The sequence below is a fragment of the Gobius niger genome (genome assembly GCF_951799975.1).
Source record: "Gobius niger genome assembly, chromosome: 4".
Lineage (NCBI taxonomy): Eukaryota > Metazoa > Chordata > Actinopteri > Gobiiformes > Gobiidae > Gobius > Gobius niger.
In genome coordinates, this window is record NC_136855.1 from 33,439,212 (window position 1) to 33,460,210 (window position 20,999).

Below are 20,999 nucleotides of genomic sequence, written 5' to 3' on the forward strand. Positions count from 1 at the left end.
CGACAATGTGCACTTTCAGGAGGTGGAGTTACGCATCAACTCGTCTAAGCTCAGGTAAGAACATATCTCAGTATGGAAAAACGTTGCCCTATTCCTTTAAAAGCCTGGCAAGAGTGTTCTTTTTTTTGCTCTGACCCATGTGACAACACTGGGCTGGGTATCATATTTTTAGTGTGCTGGGTTTTGTTCTGTGAAAATAAAAAGTTATAAGCCTGAAGTTTTGATTGACAAGCTCTTTCCGCCTTTTGGTCCTTTTTTAGAACATGCTCAGTGGGAGGAGACTGGGTACAGTACAAAGTAACGTGTTTACCTTAATAAATCCTTTTCTTAGTTCCTCTGGGGGTAATACAAGTGTTTATGGGATGATTGGAGGGTCTTTCATCTCCCCCTGGTGTCTCTGGCCAGAAAACCATGCTTGCAACTTGTCTGCCACCGGACCGGAGCCACCAATACACACTAATAGAATCACGAAGAAGAAGCTAACAGGCTAACGGGCAAAGCTAACTGCAGGCTAGCGCCTCTTTAAACAGTATTTACAGCAAAGTTTGAGTGAAAAAAATTATTTCCATTGCATAATTGGATGCACAATATCCCTCTCTCCCTTCGCCTTTTCTGTCAGCGTAGCATTTACTCTCACGGACAATTAATAAGTAAAGAAAATCGCAACTTGCTACGACACCTGCAGTTGTGCTTATGGCTTCGAGGGGCAAGAGTTACTTAGTACTGCTTTAAGTCATTAATGTAAATGGGGAGGTTTGAGCACAAGACGTCCATCAATGTTATGTCTATGCAATGCGTTTATACTTATCACCAAATACCAGTAAAAGTTTGTTATAGAAATGTTCTTGATATTTGTCAATAGCTGCCTTTAGTATATTACTTTCTCACGATAAATATGCAACGATGTACACAGCACTCATAAGCCTAGCCTCAGTATATGTTCATTCTTGCTTTGACTGCTTGGACTTTCTTTTGTCAAAGCTCGGATTAGGAGCTTTGAGGGGCCAAAGAATATGCGTCAGAGAAAGCAAATCTGTGTTTTGCCTTTGAGCATTCAGCGTTGACCCAAAACCACCATAGTGAAGCAGAATTTTTAGACTTTTTAACTCTCTCCAATGCGGGTTTGCAGAATGACAATGCAAGCGGGTGATATTTTTGAATCTGAGCTGGCGTTTATTCCACACATATATATACCGTATATCATAAAGGTTTTTACCATCTAAAGAACATAGCCAGAGTCCGGCCCATTCTCTCTTGAGCCAACACGGAGACGCTAATGCATGCTTTTATCACCAGTCGTATCCACTACTGTAATGCCCTGCTTTCTGGTCTTCCCAAAAAGAAGATTTCGGGTCTACAACTTTTACAAAGTTCAGCAGCTCGTGTCCTGACGAAGACCAGGAGGCGGGACCACATTACACCGGTTTTAGAATCGCTGCATTGGCTCCTTGTGTGTTTCAGGATCAACTTTAAAGTTTTCTTAAAGGATCTATATCATGCTATTTTAGCCATTCCAAAGTTAAGTATAGGCATGTATATGATATATTGCACCTCTACCATTATGGAGCACTCATTTTTGTGATAAATAAATAAAGTGTTTTCTGGAGGTATTTTTCAAACCCAGAAGACAGAACGCTTCGATTCAGTTAACTCCGCCCCCTCTCTCTAACATACAACTTTACCCGTAATATAAATAAACAACAATAAATGAAGTTACTTCATGATGCAGTTATACGGAGTTGACATCTGCAACACAGCTTCATAAATGGCTAACACACAAGCTAATATGCTAACACACAAGCTAACCCGCGTTTGGATTGACTCACCGCTCTGGTCCATCGCTGTTTACATTGTGGGACTTGCGTTGGTTATAAAAGTTAATCCACTTTGGTTCTGGCGAAGGTTCACCAAACATCCATCAGAGACAGTCACAGAAAAACACCATTTTGGTGATAGTCGCTGAATCCCGGAGAAAAAAAACAACTTTGAGTGGCCTCTTCTTGAAAAAGGTTGAATAAACTCCCGTCCTCGTAGCCAAACGCGCTTCTTTTTCTCCGTGACATGATCGTTAGGTAAGAATAAAGAACAGGTGTGTCCAGTTTGAGCTCCATCTTCAGCTGCAGCGCAAACATGACTGATCCGTTCAGATGCTCAGGGGATGTGTTTGTTTTGGCCACAGCTGACCTGGAAGCACCTCGGGCACATCCTTTTTTTTTTCCTCTTTCATCTCTCTTACGACAGAAATAATGAAAAAGCTGTTTTACAAATTAAAATCAGGCTGTAAGACATTACATTACAGACGTCGAGCACTTCCGTTCCGCTGTTACGACACAACTGAACACTCAGTCGTTCACCAGGAGAGGGAGGAGCAGCTGCTCAGAGAGCAGGATTCAGGAGGATTACTGAGAGCTGCGTGAATGAAGCCACAAACCACTCTGGGGTGTTTTTGATAAGGAAATAGCATAACAACATGGCTAAAAGCTCTAAAAAGTCGATTTTGCATGATATAGGACCTTTAATATAAAAACACTACTCATGTGTCATGTTTTGATCGATTTTGATAAGTACTTTTTCTCGGGTGTAGTATCTCGGGTAAAAATCACCTGGCGTTAGTGATGGTGTTATGAATTTGAGCGATAGTGTCCTAGGGTTAAACAGACATGTTACTTCCTAATGAGTTTTAAATTTTACTTTATTAAAAATTCTTTGATCTGTTCCTTTTGTGAGCTACTGTGACATATAACGACAGACCGATACTGCTTTGATACTATCAAGTGAAAATGGAAAACCTTTGGGAGCTATTTGGAAAGCACCAGAGAACTAATTTATACTTTCAGTCAGAACACATTTTCACTCATTGGAAACGCACACAGGAAAAGACATGTTTAATAAAATGTTCCTACGCAGAAAGAACCAATAATAAAGAAATTAAGTTGAAGGCACAATATACATAAATCAATAGAAGGTTCTTTTGCATATGCTCTCTATCAAAAACATGAATTTGCAAGACTTGTTCACAGTAATCGAAGTACAGAACTGATTGGAGATATTCTGTCTGGTATTTGAATGCAAAAACCACATCACATTTAGAAATATTTACTATGGATAATAAATGAAAAGAAAAAACTTTAAATGTATAAACATGATCTCGCTCCAGTGCATTATTCTTTTATAATTCTGTACATAGAAATAAACACTTTAGGCAATTTTTTAGGCAATTCATGAGTGCAATGTTTACCAAAACCTTTTCATATAAGGCAGAGTCTTGTGTTTGTAAAGCAGAACGTTGAAGTTTTTTTTTCCTATTTGCAAATTATCAAAATATTGCTTTATCTGTAAAATAAAAATATACTCCGGTGTAGACTGATTGGTTGAAAGTTGTCATCAAACTCTTGCTGAATGTTCTGTGAAATGAACGGCCTCAAGAGAAAAGGTCAGAGTTGGAAACAGTTCAAAATGGCCCCCATCACTAGTCGTCTTCTTCTGAGTTGTGGTTAAGACTGCTCTCCTGCACCTCCAGCTCCTCCGCGTTCACCATCTCAGGGCTGATGGCGGCGTATCGTGTCCCGTGGAACTGCCTCAGGTGGATCTGCCGCCACAAAAACACATACAATTAGTCATTGTGCAATAAAGACAACAATAAAGAGCCACAAAACGAAGCCAGTTTAAAAAAATGGAAAGCCAAAGAAATGTGCAGTGGGTAAAAGTACAGATCCTATGGGCCAAAAATAACAAAGTAAAAGTTGAAGTAGGAATGAAGGAAGGACTTTATTCGTATAGCGTCTTTCACAGACATAGTCACAAAGCGCTTTACATGAGACAGTTGTGCATTCACTCCATACTCGGTGGTGGTAAACTACGTTAAAGTATAAATCAGTTTAAAAAGTAAGTGTTAAAAATAATAAGATTGCACTAAAATTCAGCACCCATGTGACAACCATGGATTTAATATTTAGAGATGCATTATGGCCATTTTGACCCATTCATGCTAATGGATCCTGCGTTTTTGTGAAAATAACATGGCGCACCTTGCTCCTCCTACAGAGCATGTTCCTAAAAAGGGCAAAATTCAGGATACCAGGGCACACAGACGAGCTACAAGCCTCCACAGTGCTCCAGAGCCTGTCAATCAAAGCCTCAGGCTTACACTTTTTAATTCCACATAAGAGAAACCAGCATGGTTCAAAATATGATGCCCCGGCCCAACTATTACATTTATCTTTCAAATACAAGTTCTCAACAAAATTTTTAAAAAGCATCGTCTCCTGCAGCAACATTTTCTTCTTGCAGACTCAAAGAAGGATCAATATTAAGGAATGATGTTTGAGGCTGAGCAGGTAATTTATTTTATGAGGAACACTTCCATAAGCCCCATTTTTGTCACAGCTTCTGATGTAGACCACAGTTCCACACAACAGGTTCCTATTCCAAATTGAGAACTTTAATTTTTTTTATTATTATTTGCAGAAGCAGGAAGAGATACAATCGATACAACCTTTTTTCTGACCAGGTATTTTTTCTTTAGCAACTTAGAACAGGATCATTCTACTGGAAGTGAGAGTTAGGACCAAACGACTTCTCCGTTCGCAGCAGACTTTACCTGTATGTAAAGATTGACCTCAGCGCTCCGACAAAGGTAGGGGAAGTTTCCTCCCGTTTTCAGATGGGCCCTCCTGGCGTTGGGATACAGCTTATACATCTCCTCTTTAGCTTCTGACGACAATGCGCTCTGATCAAAAACCTAAACACAAATACAACCGCAATTAAAACTCCACTAACTCACCTTCAAAGACAAATCACGCCGAAGCAGATGTGTTGAAACTTACATCTATAATGGTCACAGCCACGTCCTTGATTTTGTGTGGCTCCACGTAAGAGTTCTGGCAGTTCAGAGTGAGCCGCGATGCTAGATCGCTTTGGTTTAGGGTTTCAAGCTGCAGAGGAAATGAAACATCACATGAAATTAAAGCTACAAAAATGATATTATGATGACAATACAGTAAAAGCTATTGTTCCTTTGGTTATAAAAGTCCATATTGCGACAAGAACGTATGGAAGCCTGTTTCCGCCATGTTAAAAAACAAAAGCTCAACAGGAAGTCGAAATTACAAGATTTAAAGTCAAAATTCTGTGTTTAAAACACAAAATTTCCTTTATCAAGCGCATGGGCTTAAATACTCGGGGGGGACCAGTTTGCCCCAAAATAGCAGTTGTTTTTCAGGCATGATTCGATTCCAAGATACAGCTACACTTTATTTCCAGCTCCGTCAGCGGTGGCTGGATCAAGCTCCACAGTTCAGACCGCATCAGACAGGAAAGAGAACGGCAACAACATCCAGATTTTTTAAAGTAAAATAGGGCTGACGTCTATGATCACAGATATTAAAAACTCTACTTTAAATCTCGGAATTACGAGTTTTAAAAGTCATAATTTCAAGATTTAAACTCGTAATTTCGACATGTAAACTTGTAGTAGGAATTTAAAAGTCGTAATTTCGAGATTTAAACTAATTTTGACTTCCTGTTGGGCTTTTATTTTTTAACATGGCGGAAACGGGCTTCCATAAGAACGTAAAGTAATTGGCTTTAGGAGAAAGTCAACTCACTCTGTCAACCATGAAGTCAATTGCATCTGCCATTTTAGGATCCACTGGGCCTTTCGCAAAATTCCCCAGGACAATTTTCTTCAGCATGAAAGCCGGCATTAGCCAAAAGCTGCAAAGACGACAAAAATATGTCAATCTAAAAGCCATCCTTCACAGTAACTTTGGGAGATAATGTGGAAAAAAAACATGAATAGAGACCTGTTTGCGGTCCACGTGTGGTTAAAGATTGACGTGTCGCTGAAAGAATTACACAGTATGAGCGAGTGCACGCGAGGAGACTTGTGCGTCGTCTCCGCAAACTTCTGCGCCAGGAAACCGCCGAGAGAGGCCCCGAACAAATGTACCTGAACAGACATGAGGGAAGGAGATGTGGAGATATCAGACACTGGCGTAATGGCACAGCGGGTAGTGTAGAAAATGGAATTATGCAGGGAAACAGGGGCTCACTTTATCGAGTTGGAGGTGATCCAGGAGCTTCCGGAAGCCATCACAGAACTCCATGAGGTCCCAGTAGACGGGGTATTGTAGCTGAAACACAAAACCGCAGGCACATTTATGCAACCGGGGCTTTTAAAGAATTGGTCAGAATGAGTCAATAGACGGTGGTCAGAGCTTGTGTGACTAAAATGCCTTGTTGATTTATCTTTAGTGGAGTCAAACAAAAGTCTAAAAAAAGTGGCTTATCTAAGTTCAAGCTTGAGCAATGATTATGACAAAGCACAATGTCCATGTTTTTGCTTCTTCACGTGACAATAGTTGCATAGTTAGCAAGGATTTAGTAGCACCTAGGGGCTTCAAATTTCCAGCCTTGGTCTGAGCAAAGAGGGATTTTTAAATATCCAATTCCTAACCTATTTGTTGAGTTTTTAATTTAAAAAAACAACGTGAAATTTGAATTTTTACAGATTTTTCCACTAATAAAACAGCTTATTTTAAGACTAAAGAAGAGGTCCAAAATCCCATCTGTAAAAGTCTTTGTAACTAATATGTCAACAAAATAAATCCATAAGTTTACACCTGGCTCGATCCATTAAGGTAAGGTATGGTATACTTTGTTGAGGGAAATTCGTTCTCTGCGTTTGACCCAACCTATTGTACATGTTTTCAATTGTAGGGGAAACCAGAGCACCCGGAGCAGATACAGGGAGAACAAACTCCACACAGGTGGGGTTGGAATACGACACGAAATACATGGCTTACGATAACGACTATCTCACGATACGCCGATACTGCGATAATCAATATGTTGCACAAAAATAATCTACGATACATCACGATAAAAAAAAAAAAAAACATGCTACTTTTAACCTTTATTTTAACATATTACATATTGTTCTTTGCACCACTTTTATAAATGATCCCTGACTTACACACATCATTAAAAGTTGTGTGACAGTGTTTGGTCCAAGTGCTTAAAACTGTAGTGCTGCCCCCTGCTGTCCTGACTGAATTCTTGATAATTATTGGCCTCTATTGACTGTGAAACCAGTGGAGCCCTGCTGTCTCATCAATATGCATGACGTTGCTCATTAATATACATGACGTCATCAAAAGTATCGATATTGGAATAAAAAGTATTGGTATCGCATCGTCCCACAAAATATCGCAATAATACGGAAAATCGATATATTGTCACACTCCTACTAACCGCTGTGCTACCGTGCCGCTTACTCAGACTCCACCATCGAAAATATGATTTATAGGCATGAAAAGCTTTATTTTTCTATGAGTATACATAGTTATGCCAGTAATCTACAGCAAAAGTATCAAATTGATATCTCTAAATTTAAAATGTTTCCCTGTTCACCTGCAGCGTCTCGCCTTAAAGCTGGAATAACCTGGAATGTTCCACACTGTGCCTTTATTGTCAATTATGACAAAGAGCAGCTCTCATATCAAAGTGAGCATTAAGTCCGGTAAGCCTTGATATGTTGAACTTTGTGTGAACTCCACACGGGGCAGAATAGATTTCACTCCGACAGGTTTTGCACTTGCCAAATCTGTGCTGAGCCGGTGCGGATGACTCAGTCGTGTGGGCAGAGGGCTCTGACACCAAATGACAGTGGGCTTCAGCAAACTGCAGCAAAACACTTCTCACAACAAGCTTATGAGCAAAACAGGACCCAATGTTTGCGATTCCGCTGGTTTGGAATAATTTTACTTCATCCAAATCGTCTAATAAATAATCAGACTGGAATTAAAGTGTTCCTTGTGTAATTCTGCGTATCCGTAGCTCGCTGCGATGCCATAGTGGAACTGATGTCCAGAGACTTTTTGAGATTTTCTTCTCTTTGACTTTGTAAATTTGAGTTTTGTATGTGTGTGTTGCTGATCCAACATCTATGTTCAACCATATTAATGGCAAAAAATCTTGAATTTTGCTCATTTAAGTATTTTTACTGATATAATATATCAGTTAATAATGGACATCTGAAAATACACTCCCGTTGTTCGGTGTCAACTTGTTGTTGTATTTATCATATTTTATTCTAATCATCTTCATGCGTGCCCTTAGTCTAGTCCCGTGTTTCCCAAAGGACCCCTCGTGTGGTCCCCAGATGATTTCAGGATGAAATAAAAAGAAAAATGCTACTGTTTTTAATATATTTTTGAGTGTAAAACAGCATATTATTTGTGAAATCCATTCAAATATTCAAAATAAACTTTTTCAATACATATTAACTTGAAAATGTTTTCCTTTCCTAAAGTAGTGTAAGAGGCAATAACTTTATACAATGGGGGTCCCCGATTGTTAACATGTCAATTTTTGGGGTCCCAGCAACAAGTTTGAGAATCCCTGGACTAGTCTATAGTTTTAAAGTTTTTGTAGTTTATTATTTATCTACGTTATGTGTTATATGTTTTATGTTTCATGTTGCACGATTTGGTCATCCTAGTTTGTGAACCTATTCTGATTCTGACATGTCCATTACCCAAATACCCATACAGTGATACTGACATGCAAAGATTCTGTTAATATATAATTCATGTTCATATTCTGCCCTTTGCTTGCAACAATTACTCCTCCATACACATTATTTTAAGTTCTAAAGAAATAACATACAAATCCATACCAGTCCAGTAATATCTTTGAAAACTTTGCATAGATTGTGTTGAACTCACTGAGATGACTCTGTAGCCCCAGCCGGTCAGGGCTAAGACCTGCTGGAAGAAGACCTCTGCCGTCCCACTGACCGGAGGGAGGAAGATGATGGGACACCTGATGCTCTTCGGCCCGGCGTCGTACAGCGACCAGACCTTACTGTCGTCATCGTCCACAATGATCTGAGGAGACACACAGATGTACGAGAAGTTCACTAATGAGAGTCAGAGAAAGAACCTCAGTGGGCTTTAGTCACATGCAGCAAACAAAAAATAAATATATGTGATCTGAAACACTTGAATTCCAGCTAACACAAAGACAATAGTTCCATTGTTTCAAAAACGTCCTCGCTGTATCACATTGCGGTCATTATCATAGCAGTTTCACTTCAACTGTGAGAACAATAACAGAAGCAGGGCTTAACGTTAATGAATACAAAAAAAATCATTTCAGCCCTGTCAGTGTCAATATTAGTTCTGTGTGTTGCTCTTGTACTCTGATGTCACTGCGTCGGGCTGTTATTCATTTACTCTGAATTTGCAAACTGGTGCTGGGTTCACCTCGGTGTGTTAAGTGTTTTTTTTCATGACTCTCACAAGGCCGACAGCTGACACCTGCATTTTCACCCTGCTCTGACTTCGACACATACAGGCCAGGGGTGTGAGCGAAGCGGCCTCGGCCTCCTCTGCTCCGTCACATCGCATCAGAGTAAATCACAGCAAACACAAGGAGATGAAGATTGCAACTAAAAAAATGGACCTTTTCAATACTTTTAAGTGCTTGTCTCGTCTTATTGAGTTATTAGCTTCTTGCTATGTGGATATGGCAAAAATGGCACTACCACGTCACTGAGCGCACGATAGGCATAATACAGCCATCGCAGTGTTTCCCCACCAGGGGTACAGGGACAAGAAATGAATAACAAGGGGTAGGTCAAAAAAGGTTAGGAACTATCCTTATGATTATTTTGTTGTTTTCAGAGCCCATTACATTACCTAAACATAATTGCAGCCTTTGCGACTCACATTTAGGGCTGGGTACCGTTCAATGTTTTCAGATACAGTACATTAAAGCAGTACTAAGTAACTCATGCCCCTAGAGGCCATAAGCGCCACTGCAGGTGTCGTGACATGTTGCGTAACTTGCGTTTTCTTACTGATTAATTGTCTGTGATAGTAAATACTACGCTGATAGAAAAGACAAAGGGAGAGAGGGATACTGTACATCCAGTTACACAATGGAGATAATTTTTTTCACTCAAACTTGGCTGTAAATATTGTTTAAGTGGCGCTAGCCCGCAGCTTTGTCCATTAGCCTGTTAGCTTCTTCTTCATGATTCCATTAGTGTGTATTGGTGACTCCGACCCGGTGGCAGCGAAGCTGCAATTGTGGCTTTCTGGCCAGAAACACCAGGGGGAGATGAAAGACCCCAATCATCCCATTAACACTCATATTACCCCCAGAGGGACAACGAAAAGGTAAACAAGTTACTAAGTACTGCTTTAACAATACTTGGTTTTCGATACCAATACCTGAACTATACTTTTATTGACCAGAACACAGATTAATAATGGTAATTTATTCCTTTTCCTTCCATTTAATTTTGTTTTCATTTATATCATTTATTTGAGGTGAAACAACCATGAAACTTTCTTTGACTCCAAAAGAGCAGAAAAAACACTTTCCAAGTTTTCTTATATTTTCCCCCGTTTTAACCAATTTTTCATCATTTCACGTTTTTCCCCCCCAAATTTCCTCCAATTTTTCTATGTGTTTTTTCCTCAAATGTGTTTCTCAATATTTTCCCAATTTTACCAGTTTGTTTTAACGTTTTTTCCTCCAACTCTTTTCTTTTAAATTTTGATGACCGACAGCATCAAAACTTGACTATAAAGATTTTATATTTCTTTTCGGCACCTGCTTTCAAAACCATTACAACCTAAACCTTTTTTTCCAGTTACCAGAATGGTATTGTTTAACGGTAACCAGCCCTACTCACATTAAATTGCATTTTTTAAATTATATTCTGAATAACTGGTCAGTGATCACACCTCCCCTGCACCTAAAATCCTACATTACATCTAATACGGCCAAGTGTCAAGTGGACAAAGTTCACTCCCCCCGTCCAGCCTCGGCCGTCATCAGCGGACTGTAAGCATGTGACGGCATGACGGCCTGACTCACTGTCCAGCCCACACCTCCTGATCTACATGTGCTTTTTGCAAGACAAATAGTTTATTTTTATAAACGGCAACACAACTCTAGAAAGAGATAAGTGCGACGATTGGAGGGGTGGAGTTTGATCCCTGAGCTCGCAGTAGTTCTGCCGTAAAGAAACAAGAGGAGCCATTGATCCAGCTGCCAAGAGCGGAGAGTAATGTGGGGAGGCTAATGCAGAGAGGGCTGTAAGAGCGTGAACACAATCGACTCAGGAGAGGAAGTAGGCACAAGTCGTCTATAAATAGGGTATGACATGGTTATTATTCAGTTTAAATATCTCTGTGGAGGATTGTTGCTGGTAAGGTTGGATGATTTTGGGGAGAAAACGCCTATCAAACTATCTGCAATTGGGGTCACACGACACTCGATAACTGTATAGAACCTGATCATAACAATACTGCGATATTTCACTGAACTACAAAGTAAATTAAACCTCTTAACCCCCACCTGAAACAAGCACATTTTCTCCAGTTGGCTGTACCCAAATCCAAAAGCTTCTTGAAAAAGGTGTCAAAATAGTGACAAAAATGAAACGGAAATGAGGAAGAAAATGCAACAAAGAGCCACAAAAACAACAACAAAAGAGCGATGAAAAACGGACAATAGTGCAACGAGAAAGTGACAGAAATGTGTGACAAAAAACACACACAAAAAAACACTAAAGAGCAACAGAACAGTGACAAAAAAGTGAAAATGTGGCAAAAATATGAACAAAAAAGCAATGGGAAAAAAAAGTCGAAAAGCAACGTGAGGAAAAAGATCAATTTAGATGAGTTTTGTAGGGCTTAGCTTTCAAATGAGGCATTATTCTGCCCTATAGGTTGTGACCTTTTAGACTTGGGTGAACTGGAGAAAATTCACTGGGTTGAAGGGATGATACGGATTTTAAAATGCTAAAACGAAGTATTTTCCTCCCCCTACATGCTCCAGCCATGTCTTAATTTGTAGAATGAGCCCAGACCTGTTCACCACAACTGCCACTAAAATCCTGCACTGTCACTCAAAAAGATGTTACTTCGGGTCAGAATTACCGTCATACACGAGCTTATAGGCCACCATTTTTACATACTGAGATATGTTCTTACCTTAGCTTTGACGAGTTCTTTAGGACCTGTCTGGTCTTCACCCGTGCCTTCAATCACGTAAACACAGCGCAGACGGCGTTAGCATTTAGCCTCTTCCCCTCTCCACTATAGCTCCAAAACAGGTCAAGATAGAAGCTACCAAGCTCTTCCACGTTTTCCCTATTTAAATATGGTTACGTGAAGTGTTACACTACAAAGTATAATTACACAAAATTAAACAATGTGGATTTTCTAAGCGGATAAAAGGGGGGACTATAATGTAAGGCGTAGTAATACCAGGAGTAGTTTGGCATCCGCGCAGTAAAGTGAAGATTACTGCGCAGTAAAGTGGAGATTACTGCGCGGATTTCGAACTACTCCTGGTATTATTACGCCTTACAATATAGTCCCCCCTTTTATCCGCTTAGAAAATCCCCATTGTTTAATTTTGTGTAATTCTATTTTGTAGTGGAACACTTCACGTAACCATATTTAAATAGGGAAAACGTGGAAGAGCTTCGTAGCTTCTATCTTGACCTGTTTTGGAGCTATAGAGGAGAGCAGGAGAGGCTAAATGCTAACGCCGTCTGCGCTGTTTACGTGACTGAAGGCACGGGTGAAGACCAGACAGGTCCTAAAGAACTCGTCAAAGCTAAGGTAAGAACATATCTCAGTATGTAAAAACGGTGGCCTATTCCTTTAATATAGAGACTACAGTTACACGTAAAACCTGAGGTGGCAGTAGTGAGTATAAAATGACCAACTTGCATCTAGTCTCTTTTAGGCGAAGACGTTTTTAAACAAACATTTTAAGCTATTTATTTTTACCAAATTTCAATCAGATAGAAGACCTCTTTAGTTGTGTCATGTGTTGCGCTTTCTGCGACATACACATTGCGTCACCTAATATTGCCATAGCGACAATATGGCTAATAAAGTCACCCAGATATGACACGCATCAGCGAGCGTGTGCAAAGGTCTATGCAAAAGGATTAGCAAATATCACTCACTGAAGCCAGGATACTAATATTTTTGCAAGAAGTCATGTGCTGCCCCAGATCTTTTAATGCAGTGGTTGAGAATGCCTTTTGAGGTAAAACGGTCACAAGACTTTTTAACCAAACGTGGATTTCATTCAAACCACAGTCCATTCATGTCGCAGCAAGTTAGTTCAACTCTGACATGTATAATTGTAGTAGGAGTAGTAGTCCTTTTCAAACATCACCAGCCACTTAAAGCGCTTCTGGCAGGTTTCTTCTAATCATTACTTAGGATAATGGGAAGGTATTAATTCAAATTTAAACCAGTGAAGTGGCGATATTAAGATAATGTTTAAGTTATTTCCTAACCTCAGTGACGCAGGAACTCCATAGAACTCAGTGGTTGATATCGTTTGTTTGCACAGCTATAGAAATTGAAAATAAGTTTGTGTTTCTCTTTGCAAATCTGAAATATAATTGTGTTCACTATGTTCTTGAAAGCACTTGTTCTTACTAGCCACATTTAACTAGTCATTGTGATAAAACTAGTTGCTGTGATATAAAATATGTACAATTCTTTTTAGTTAACATGACATAACTAGGCTTAGAATTGTATTGAATTGAACCATTATGTGTATATTTCTATAAACTAAATCCAGCTATCCAGTTTCTAATGTTGCCAGGTCACGAGAGAAACATAGCAGCTGTCGTAAAACTGAAAACATAAAAAGACAAGCCAGGCCATTTTATTTTTGCAGTGGGTTAGCAAAATAAAATAGGTATGTCCAGGTATTGGTATGCCCAGTATGTTTGGCTAGATCTCGTCAAGGTAAAGCATTAGGTTTTCTGTTGCAGTCACACCTTGTCAATAGAGGTAGAAATAGAAAGTTGTAGTTGTAGTCGCTTCTTACCCTTTTCAGTGGGACCGTGCTCCTGAACCAGTTATAGTCAGGAGACACTTTAATCTCCTCCATCTGCAGGGGAAAAAAAAAAGGAGAAACCACGAGTCAAAACACTACTTGACATGCGGAATTCGTAGTTCCTCCTCTGGTGAAAACGTACTGTACATTAGCAAACCGACTGTCAAACAAGGATATGTGTGTCAGGCTGGCTAGCAAATGACCAAATATGAGCCACAGTAAATTCCCAGTGTATAATCGCAATGTTACCGTTTTCGCTGTGGACATTAGTCACCCTGAGCGAGGAATTTCATCCATATCTAGGCTGCATTTTCTCCCACAGCTACAGCTCGGTCATATGACTCCACTTTAGAAGACTTCCGTAAAGACTCTTCGGCAGCCTTCTTTCTTTTTTCACCGCTCACAACAAACCCGCGTCTGTATCTGGTGACACACACGAAAAGTAAAGCTTTAGATTCCAAAAATAAGAGTAAAAGGCTTGCAACGACTCTGTAAACTAAGGACGAGAGTGCACCTTCCGTTGCTTAGCCGTTTGTGCTGTTTGGCACCATGTTTGGCACCTTCTCTGTTTACTGCGCATGCGTACGGTACTGTTTTATCACATTAAAATCGATAATGTTATCTGTTACCACATTAAAGGTGTTTTATTTTTTATATATATATTTTATCCTATATTCTACTATCTTAATGCAAATGTTCCCCTGTTCTGTCTCTTTCAATTTTGTATGATTTTTTTTTTTTTTTTCTGTGTCTCCCCTCTCTGGCTTTTAACAATGTGCATATTTGTTTACATAAATATATTTATTTCTGCTGCACTTTTATTTTATAATGGGCTATATGCACAGTGACCCCACGTGATTTCCGCCTGGACAGTCAGCCAGAGGCTGTCCTTCCTGTCTGTCATCTCTTCCCATTAAAAATTAGCAGGTCCCACAGAAATGAAGCAATAGCTTAAGATTTGGTAAAGGACAGCGAGTAAAAGTTCGGATGTGGCTGGAGCAGGTTAAAAAATATTACGTGAGACGCAACGACTTCACTGGAGGAAACCTCCGTGTTCATAACGGTGGATGTTTTTGTCTTGAAGCTAACGCGGCTAACAAAATAAAAAATAAAACTAGCGCAAAGTTTTTAACGAGCCTGCGCAAAAAAGAATCGTCCTGTTAGTAGTTTAAATAATATTTACTTGTTTACATGTTATATTATCATTTTTCAACACTAGCCTTTAGCTCTAAGATAAAAGCTCCTACCTTACGACAGCTGGCGTTTCCTTTGGGTGCTGGATTCACAGCGAACATGATGTTTGTAATACGTTGCTGTGACTGTCCATCAGTAACTCCTTGTCCTTAACCAGATCCTGAGCTATCGCTATTTTTGTGTGGGAATCTGCTAATTGTGAACGTAAACGACCAGCGACAGGAAGTGCTGCGTCTGGCTGACTGTCCAGGAAGACGTCACGTGGGGAAACTGTGCATATAGCCTATTACATTAAAAAAAGAAAGGGGGGGAAAAAGTACCGTTTCACACGTTTCACAGTATGGCTGCAGTACCGACCTTGGCCGCAACTGGAACACGGCAGTATAACTCAAAAAGAGCTGAAGCGGTTTCATTTCAAATGCGTGAAGAAGGGTATAATGTAAACACGGTGGTCATCGTGTGCAGACCATAGAGTCAAACTTTTTTATGATTAATTACGGGTTTGCAATTAATTAATATGGACAACAGGTATCCGTACCCTCCGTCGGAAGCACTGCAACCTCCGGGCGTCAGTAATAACTATCCACAGAGCTCGTACAATGCTAGCATACCGCCACACAACATGAGTGCTAATGCGGCTAATGCCTCAACACCAGGTAACCATGCCTTTTTTCATCATCTGAAGTTGAATATGTGCAATTACAAGAGACTGCTGCGATTATTCAACGATAAAGCATGCTTATGGCAGGGGCATGTAGCGTTTGTATGTTGCATCTGCTGCTACTACTCTACTCTACTCTCTCTACTCTACTTTAAAATTACATTGTACTTTATTTTTCCGTATTGCATTTGTTTTTACTAGTCTAAATAACTTTTAATCGTGTTTCACTGGGGAATTGTTTCAAATGCAAAGTACAAGAGCAGCATGGTAGCATAAAACATATTAACCTACCATGTTGACTTTAAAATTGTATAAGTTGAAGGGAAATTTGAAGTTATTGAGTTTATTTAGATTTATTTACGTACCTATTATTATTTGTTAATGGAGTAGACTGTTAGTTATGTCTACTGAATATATAATTTCACCTACCTTTTTGTTTTCTCATCTAATTCATCAGGGGCATACAATGCTTCTCCTTGGAACACCTCACAGATGTTTTTTCCTCCACCAACATTACCCAGAGCTGAGAATTTCCAACGTCCACCAATGCCTCAAACACATCGATTCAACCAGTCTGAGCCACCACCGCCGATTCCTGGCTATGCCCCTCCACCCGGCGTCTCCACACCCCCGGGCCCGGGCCTTGCTCCACCAACTGGTCCCTATCCACCTCCTGGCACTGGTCTTGCTCCACCAACTGGGTTCCATCCTCCTCCTGGCACAGGCTTTGCTCCACCGACTGGGTTCCACCCTCCTCCTGGCCCGGGCCTTGCTCCACCAACTGGTCCCTATCCACCCCCTGGCCCGGGCTTTACTCCTCCAACCCGACACCCACCGCCAACTGGGTTCCATCCACCCTCTGGCACAGGCCTCGCTCAAACAAGTCACCACCCGCCACCAACTGGGTACTATTCTCCCATTCACTCACCGACTCCTCCTTTCACTCGTCCAAGCCACGGTTCTGGATGCGGTGTTCCACTGTCGACTCACAGGCAAGCTCACCCTGAGGTTTCGGGGGGTGCGTCTGACTTTTTCCGGGAAACGGAAAGGTTCATGGAACAGGCCCTAAAGCCGCAGCCCGAAGATGAAGCGACAATTCAAAGAAGAGCGGACGATAAGTGGGTCAAGCAGTCCTTAGAAAGCAAGAGAAAATCGATTAGAAGCGACCCGAAACCGCAGTCCAGTGAAATCTCTGTAAGCGATGTGAAAAGCGCATTGTACTCCACCACTCACCTCGTGTCCCAGCTGTCAACTTTATGTGCAAACCTGAAACTTAACATAGATGACCAAAAGGCATGGTCAAAATCTTATGTGCAAGCGCTAAAAATGAAACAAGACATCCAGGGCCGATTAAAAGCGCTCAGTGACCATGAACATTTGGAAAGGATAAAAATGAAATTATCCAACATTGCAAAGAAGAGAGCCCGCAGACGGAGAGCGAAGGAGCGCCTTGAAATGGAAGAGCAACAAAGAGAGGTCGAAAAAGCCGACAAAGATGTTGCTATAGAGAGGTGGAGGATGAAGAAAATACATGCAGAGGAGGAGAAGAAGAAAGTAAGTAGATATGACGTCAAAACGGGGTCTCTTCCAACACATTCCAACACTGTCCTAATGTGTGTTTTGTCATGTCTGTGTCCTGTCTTTTACTGTGTAAATAGTGTTTTGTGTTAATGGACCCCCTCGCAAACGAGATGGAACATCTCAAGGGGCATTCCATAAATAAACTTACTATAAAATAAACTTACATTAGAGCCAGTAATACTATTAAATATACCATAATTGGAACTGTTCAAATGAGTGAAAATGTATAAATGGCAAACAGCAAATGCAGGCACAAGTGGTTTTTTTGCTTATCCATTACAGATTTCTATTGCAGTTTGCGATTCTCTGCATTTTCAAATTATTTACCACTGTTTGAACCAAAATGTGCTTTTCAGGAACAGGAGCTAAAGCTGGCGGCGGACGCTGTGCTCTGCGAGGTCCGGAAGAAGCTGACTGATGTGAAGAGAATGCAGAATATTCTGAAATCACTGGAGAAACTGAGAAAACTGAGGAAAGAAGCCGCATCACGAAAAGGTAACAATACTGCTTATATCAGGGGTGTCAAACATACATCCGAGCGAGATGATTTAATCTGGCCCCCGCCCTGTAGAGCATAAATTCCAGAAAGAAACTAGAAATGCAATGGCTGCGCCATTGCGATTGACTGCGGAAATGCGGGAAGCGAATGCAGAAGTTGCATAAACTCTTCAAATTGCATAATCAAATTTGCATAAACTGGTAAAATGCATAAAATGTCATGTTGCATAAACTGTATAAACTGCATAAAGTCGTAAAATGCATGAATGGGTTAATTTGCATAAATTGTGTAAATTGCATAAACTCTTTAAAATTCATAAATCCTAAATGGCATAAACTCTTAAGTTGCATAAACTGGTTAAATCCCATAAAGTGGTTACTTTGCATAAATTATTAATATTGCATAAACTTTTATATTCCATAAACTGGTTAAACTGTTGAAATGGCCTCAGTGCTTGATTGGCAGAAGCTGCACAAATGGCTGAAAGTCCTGGAGTCTCCCGATTGGCTGGATTCCCCCATACACACCAATGCAAAAATTTCTAACTCTCGTATAAAAAAAACTGGAAAACTGCAGAAGGCCAATTTTTTCTCAAAACCCACAAGTTGCATAAGCTGAACATGCACAAAGTGCAGAAATTGCAGAAAATGCAGAAAAAAGTGCAGAAAAGCATGGATTTGCGGCAGCCCCATTATAAGTCAAAGGGAAAAATCTCCGACATTTCGGCCGATTGCGGAAAAACCGTAAGTTGCAGAAGTCCCAAAAGTAATAGCACCCTTCTCCTCAACATGCGGAACATTTTGATGAATAACTTGCATAAATTGCACAAAGCATGAAGGTGCTGAAAGCTCTAGAAAATCGGGAAAAAGATGGAAGAGGAATAATAATAAAGAACATGAAAACCAATAATTGACTGCGGAAGAATTCCGCAGTCAATCAAAAAAAGGAAGTCTCTTGCCCATTCCTATGCAGAGTTATGATTTTTAAAAGAATAACCAGAATGCTCATTCTAACCACTAGGGGGCATTAAATAAAAAAAAACGGAAAGAGTTCCACATGTGTCCAGCAGAGGGCACTGACATAATAAGACCTCAGGATATGAACACCTCTTTTATATAGCCACATGGTAAATGGACAGACTTCCCCAGGGCGGCTGTGGCTTCAATAACAGCTTACCACCACCGAGTGTGGAGTGAATGAATAATGACTTCTATGTAGTGCTTTGAGGAACTTGTAACACAGGCTTGTAAAGTGCAATACAAGTGTAAGCCGTTGATATTAATGAAGCTACAGTCAAGTTGGGGCTTTGACCAAATCACAGCTTATTATTATTCATTTATTGGGAAAACTTTCTCCCGACCCACCGTGGGAGCTGAATTTCGGCCCGCGACCCAAATGGGTTTGACACCCCTGGCTTATATCATTTTGTTATTTATTTAGTTGTTTATATTGTCCCCCTTTTTCGGCAGGTGTCTTAACTGATCCACAGTCGGACGAAACGTTCAATAACCTCCTGGAGGAATTGCGTGTTGTGGCTAAGAAACGGACGGCGGTGTACAGTGTGGAGGAGAAGGCGCTGATGGTGATGGTGGAGGGAGAGCAGGAGGAGGAGAGGAGGAGAGACGTGGAGAGGAGACGGCAGAAGGAGAGGGACAAGCAGCTGCGGAAGAAACGCAAAGTGGACGCCATGTTGTTTGGAGGTAGAACTTTTTCCCTTCACCAATATACTGCTTCCTCTCCTGTTCAGAGGGAGAGACGTTTATTTATGGTCTTTTTCAGATGACACGCCCGCTGACCCCCTCATGCAGCCTTTCAGACTGTATTACACCCAGGCAGAGCATTCACTGCCAGCTTTAGTACAGATAAGGTACAGTACACGTGCAATCTACTGTTTTATAGATGGTGTCTTAATAACCGACAACAGATACTGTATGCATAAGAGTCCAATCCAGATATTTGCTTTAACCTCTTAACCCCCACCTGAACCGAGCACATTTTCTCCATTACCCAAATCTAAAAGCTTCTTGGAAAAATGCAACAAAAATGGTGACAAAAACGTGACAAAAATACGACAAAAATGTGACAAAAAGTGATGAAAACCTAAGAAAAAAGTAATGACAAAAAACTATAAAAAAGGAAGACAAACGACACCAAAACACAAAAAAAAGAGCAACAAAAACATGCCAGAAAAGGCATTACACTGTTGCTCTCCTGTCGAGAAGCTTTTAGATTTGGGTAAAGCCGAACTGGAGAAAATGTCCTTGGCTAAGGTGGGTGGTAAGAGGTTAAACAGTTGATGTCAACATTATATTAATAACAAATAAATCAAGTTGTAATTTAAAATGGCATTTATGTTGTAGCACAGAATGATTGAAATGTATTTGTTAATGGGCCAGAATGTATTATTTCCTCCAGGTTTGTCAGCAAATAAGAAGTAGATTATTCAAAGTTATAAATCAGCATTGAGTCTGTAGTTAAAGAATTTTAAAGTCACTTGTCATGTTCATGTTGGAACATTTCCTGAAAGAACGCTCTGCTGCCCTCTGCTGTACAAGTAAAGGATTACGCTACAAGACTATTTAACAGTTTCCTCTTGACGTCTGTTTCTCCTCCAGGAGAGAGTGGGACGTCTTCCTGGTTCCTGTAAATCATCCCGATGGTTCTGCTATTCCACAGAGCTGGGTTATCCCAGATGCCCCGTCAGACCAGGCCTGGGCTTCTGCTCTACAGTCGTCAGAGTGTGAAGATGCATGAAGCACTGTGGTCTGTCAGGTGCAAACCAAATCACCAGAGACAAATATTCACCATTTTCTACAGTTTTGCATTTGTTGTTTTTCACACACAATAAAATGTTCCAGTCTTTTTTAACACATGAACAGTATTTATTTATGTGACCATCACTTTGAGCTCAAAGTAAAGAGAAAAAGCAAGATAATATTCATATATTACTATTATGTTAAAGGAGGCAGCGACATCTACTCCAAACAAGTTTAATAGACCCTTTCGCTGCTGACATCATCAGTGATCTGCTGGAAGCAGGAAGTGATCAAGAGAAATAAGATTTAACTAAAACTAGCGATTAAAGGTGTAAAACTACAACTAAAAAATGTGGTCCTGTGGCTTAAGGTGCAAGAACAAGAGGAATGACATTTGAGACAATAAAATAAGGTT

At 40.3% G+C, this 20,999-nt stretch overlaps 2 protein-coding genes across 3 annotated transcripts; one reads left to right on the forward strand and one right to left on the reverse strand.

Moving 5' to 3' along the window:
* Nucleotides 1-3,102: 3,102 nt before the first annotated feature.
* On the reverse strand, nt 3,103-14,474 carry spg21 (SPG21 abhydrolase domain containing, maspardin). 2 transcript variants are annotated; one of them, XM_079554753.1, is made up of 10 exons: nt 14,408-14,474; nt 14,143-14,316; nt 13,885-13,947; nt 8,730-8,891; nt 6,054-6,134; nt 5,805-5,950; nt 5,607-5,715; nt 4,827-4,934; nt 4,601-4,741; nt 3,103-3,589 (listed from the first exon to the last, which is right to left on the reverse strand). In XM_079554753.1, exons 2-10 carry the CDS (start codon nt 14,158-14,160, stop codon nt 3,470-3,472), a joined length of 948 nt encoding a protein of 315 aa, XP_079410879.1. In that variant the 5' UTR covers nt 14,161-14,316; nt 14,408-14,474; the 3' UTR covers nt 3,103-3,469. The 2 variants fall into 2 exon arrangements, with proteins under 2 accessions (XP_079410879.1, XP_079410878.1); XM_079554752.1 differs by having other exon boundaries at nt 14,143-14,455.
* A 1,044-nt stretch (nt 14,475-15,518) lies between these two features.
* On the forward strand, nt 15,519-20,729 carry pdcd7 (programmed cell death 7). The gene is made up of 6 exons (XM_079555613.1): nt 15,519-15,743; nt 16,206-17,302; nt 17,686-17,824; nt 19,298-19,528; nt 19,608-19,695; nt 20,444-20,729. Exons 1-6 carry the CDS (start codon nt 15,605-15,607, stop codon nt 20,580-20,582), a joined length of 1,833 nt encoding a protein of 610 aa, XP_079411739.1. The 5' UTR covers nt 15,519-15,604; the 3' UTR covers nt 20,583-20,729.
* The last annotated feature ends 270 nt before the right edge of the window (nt 20,730-20,999 follow it).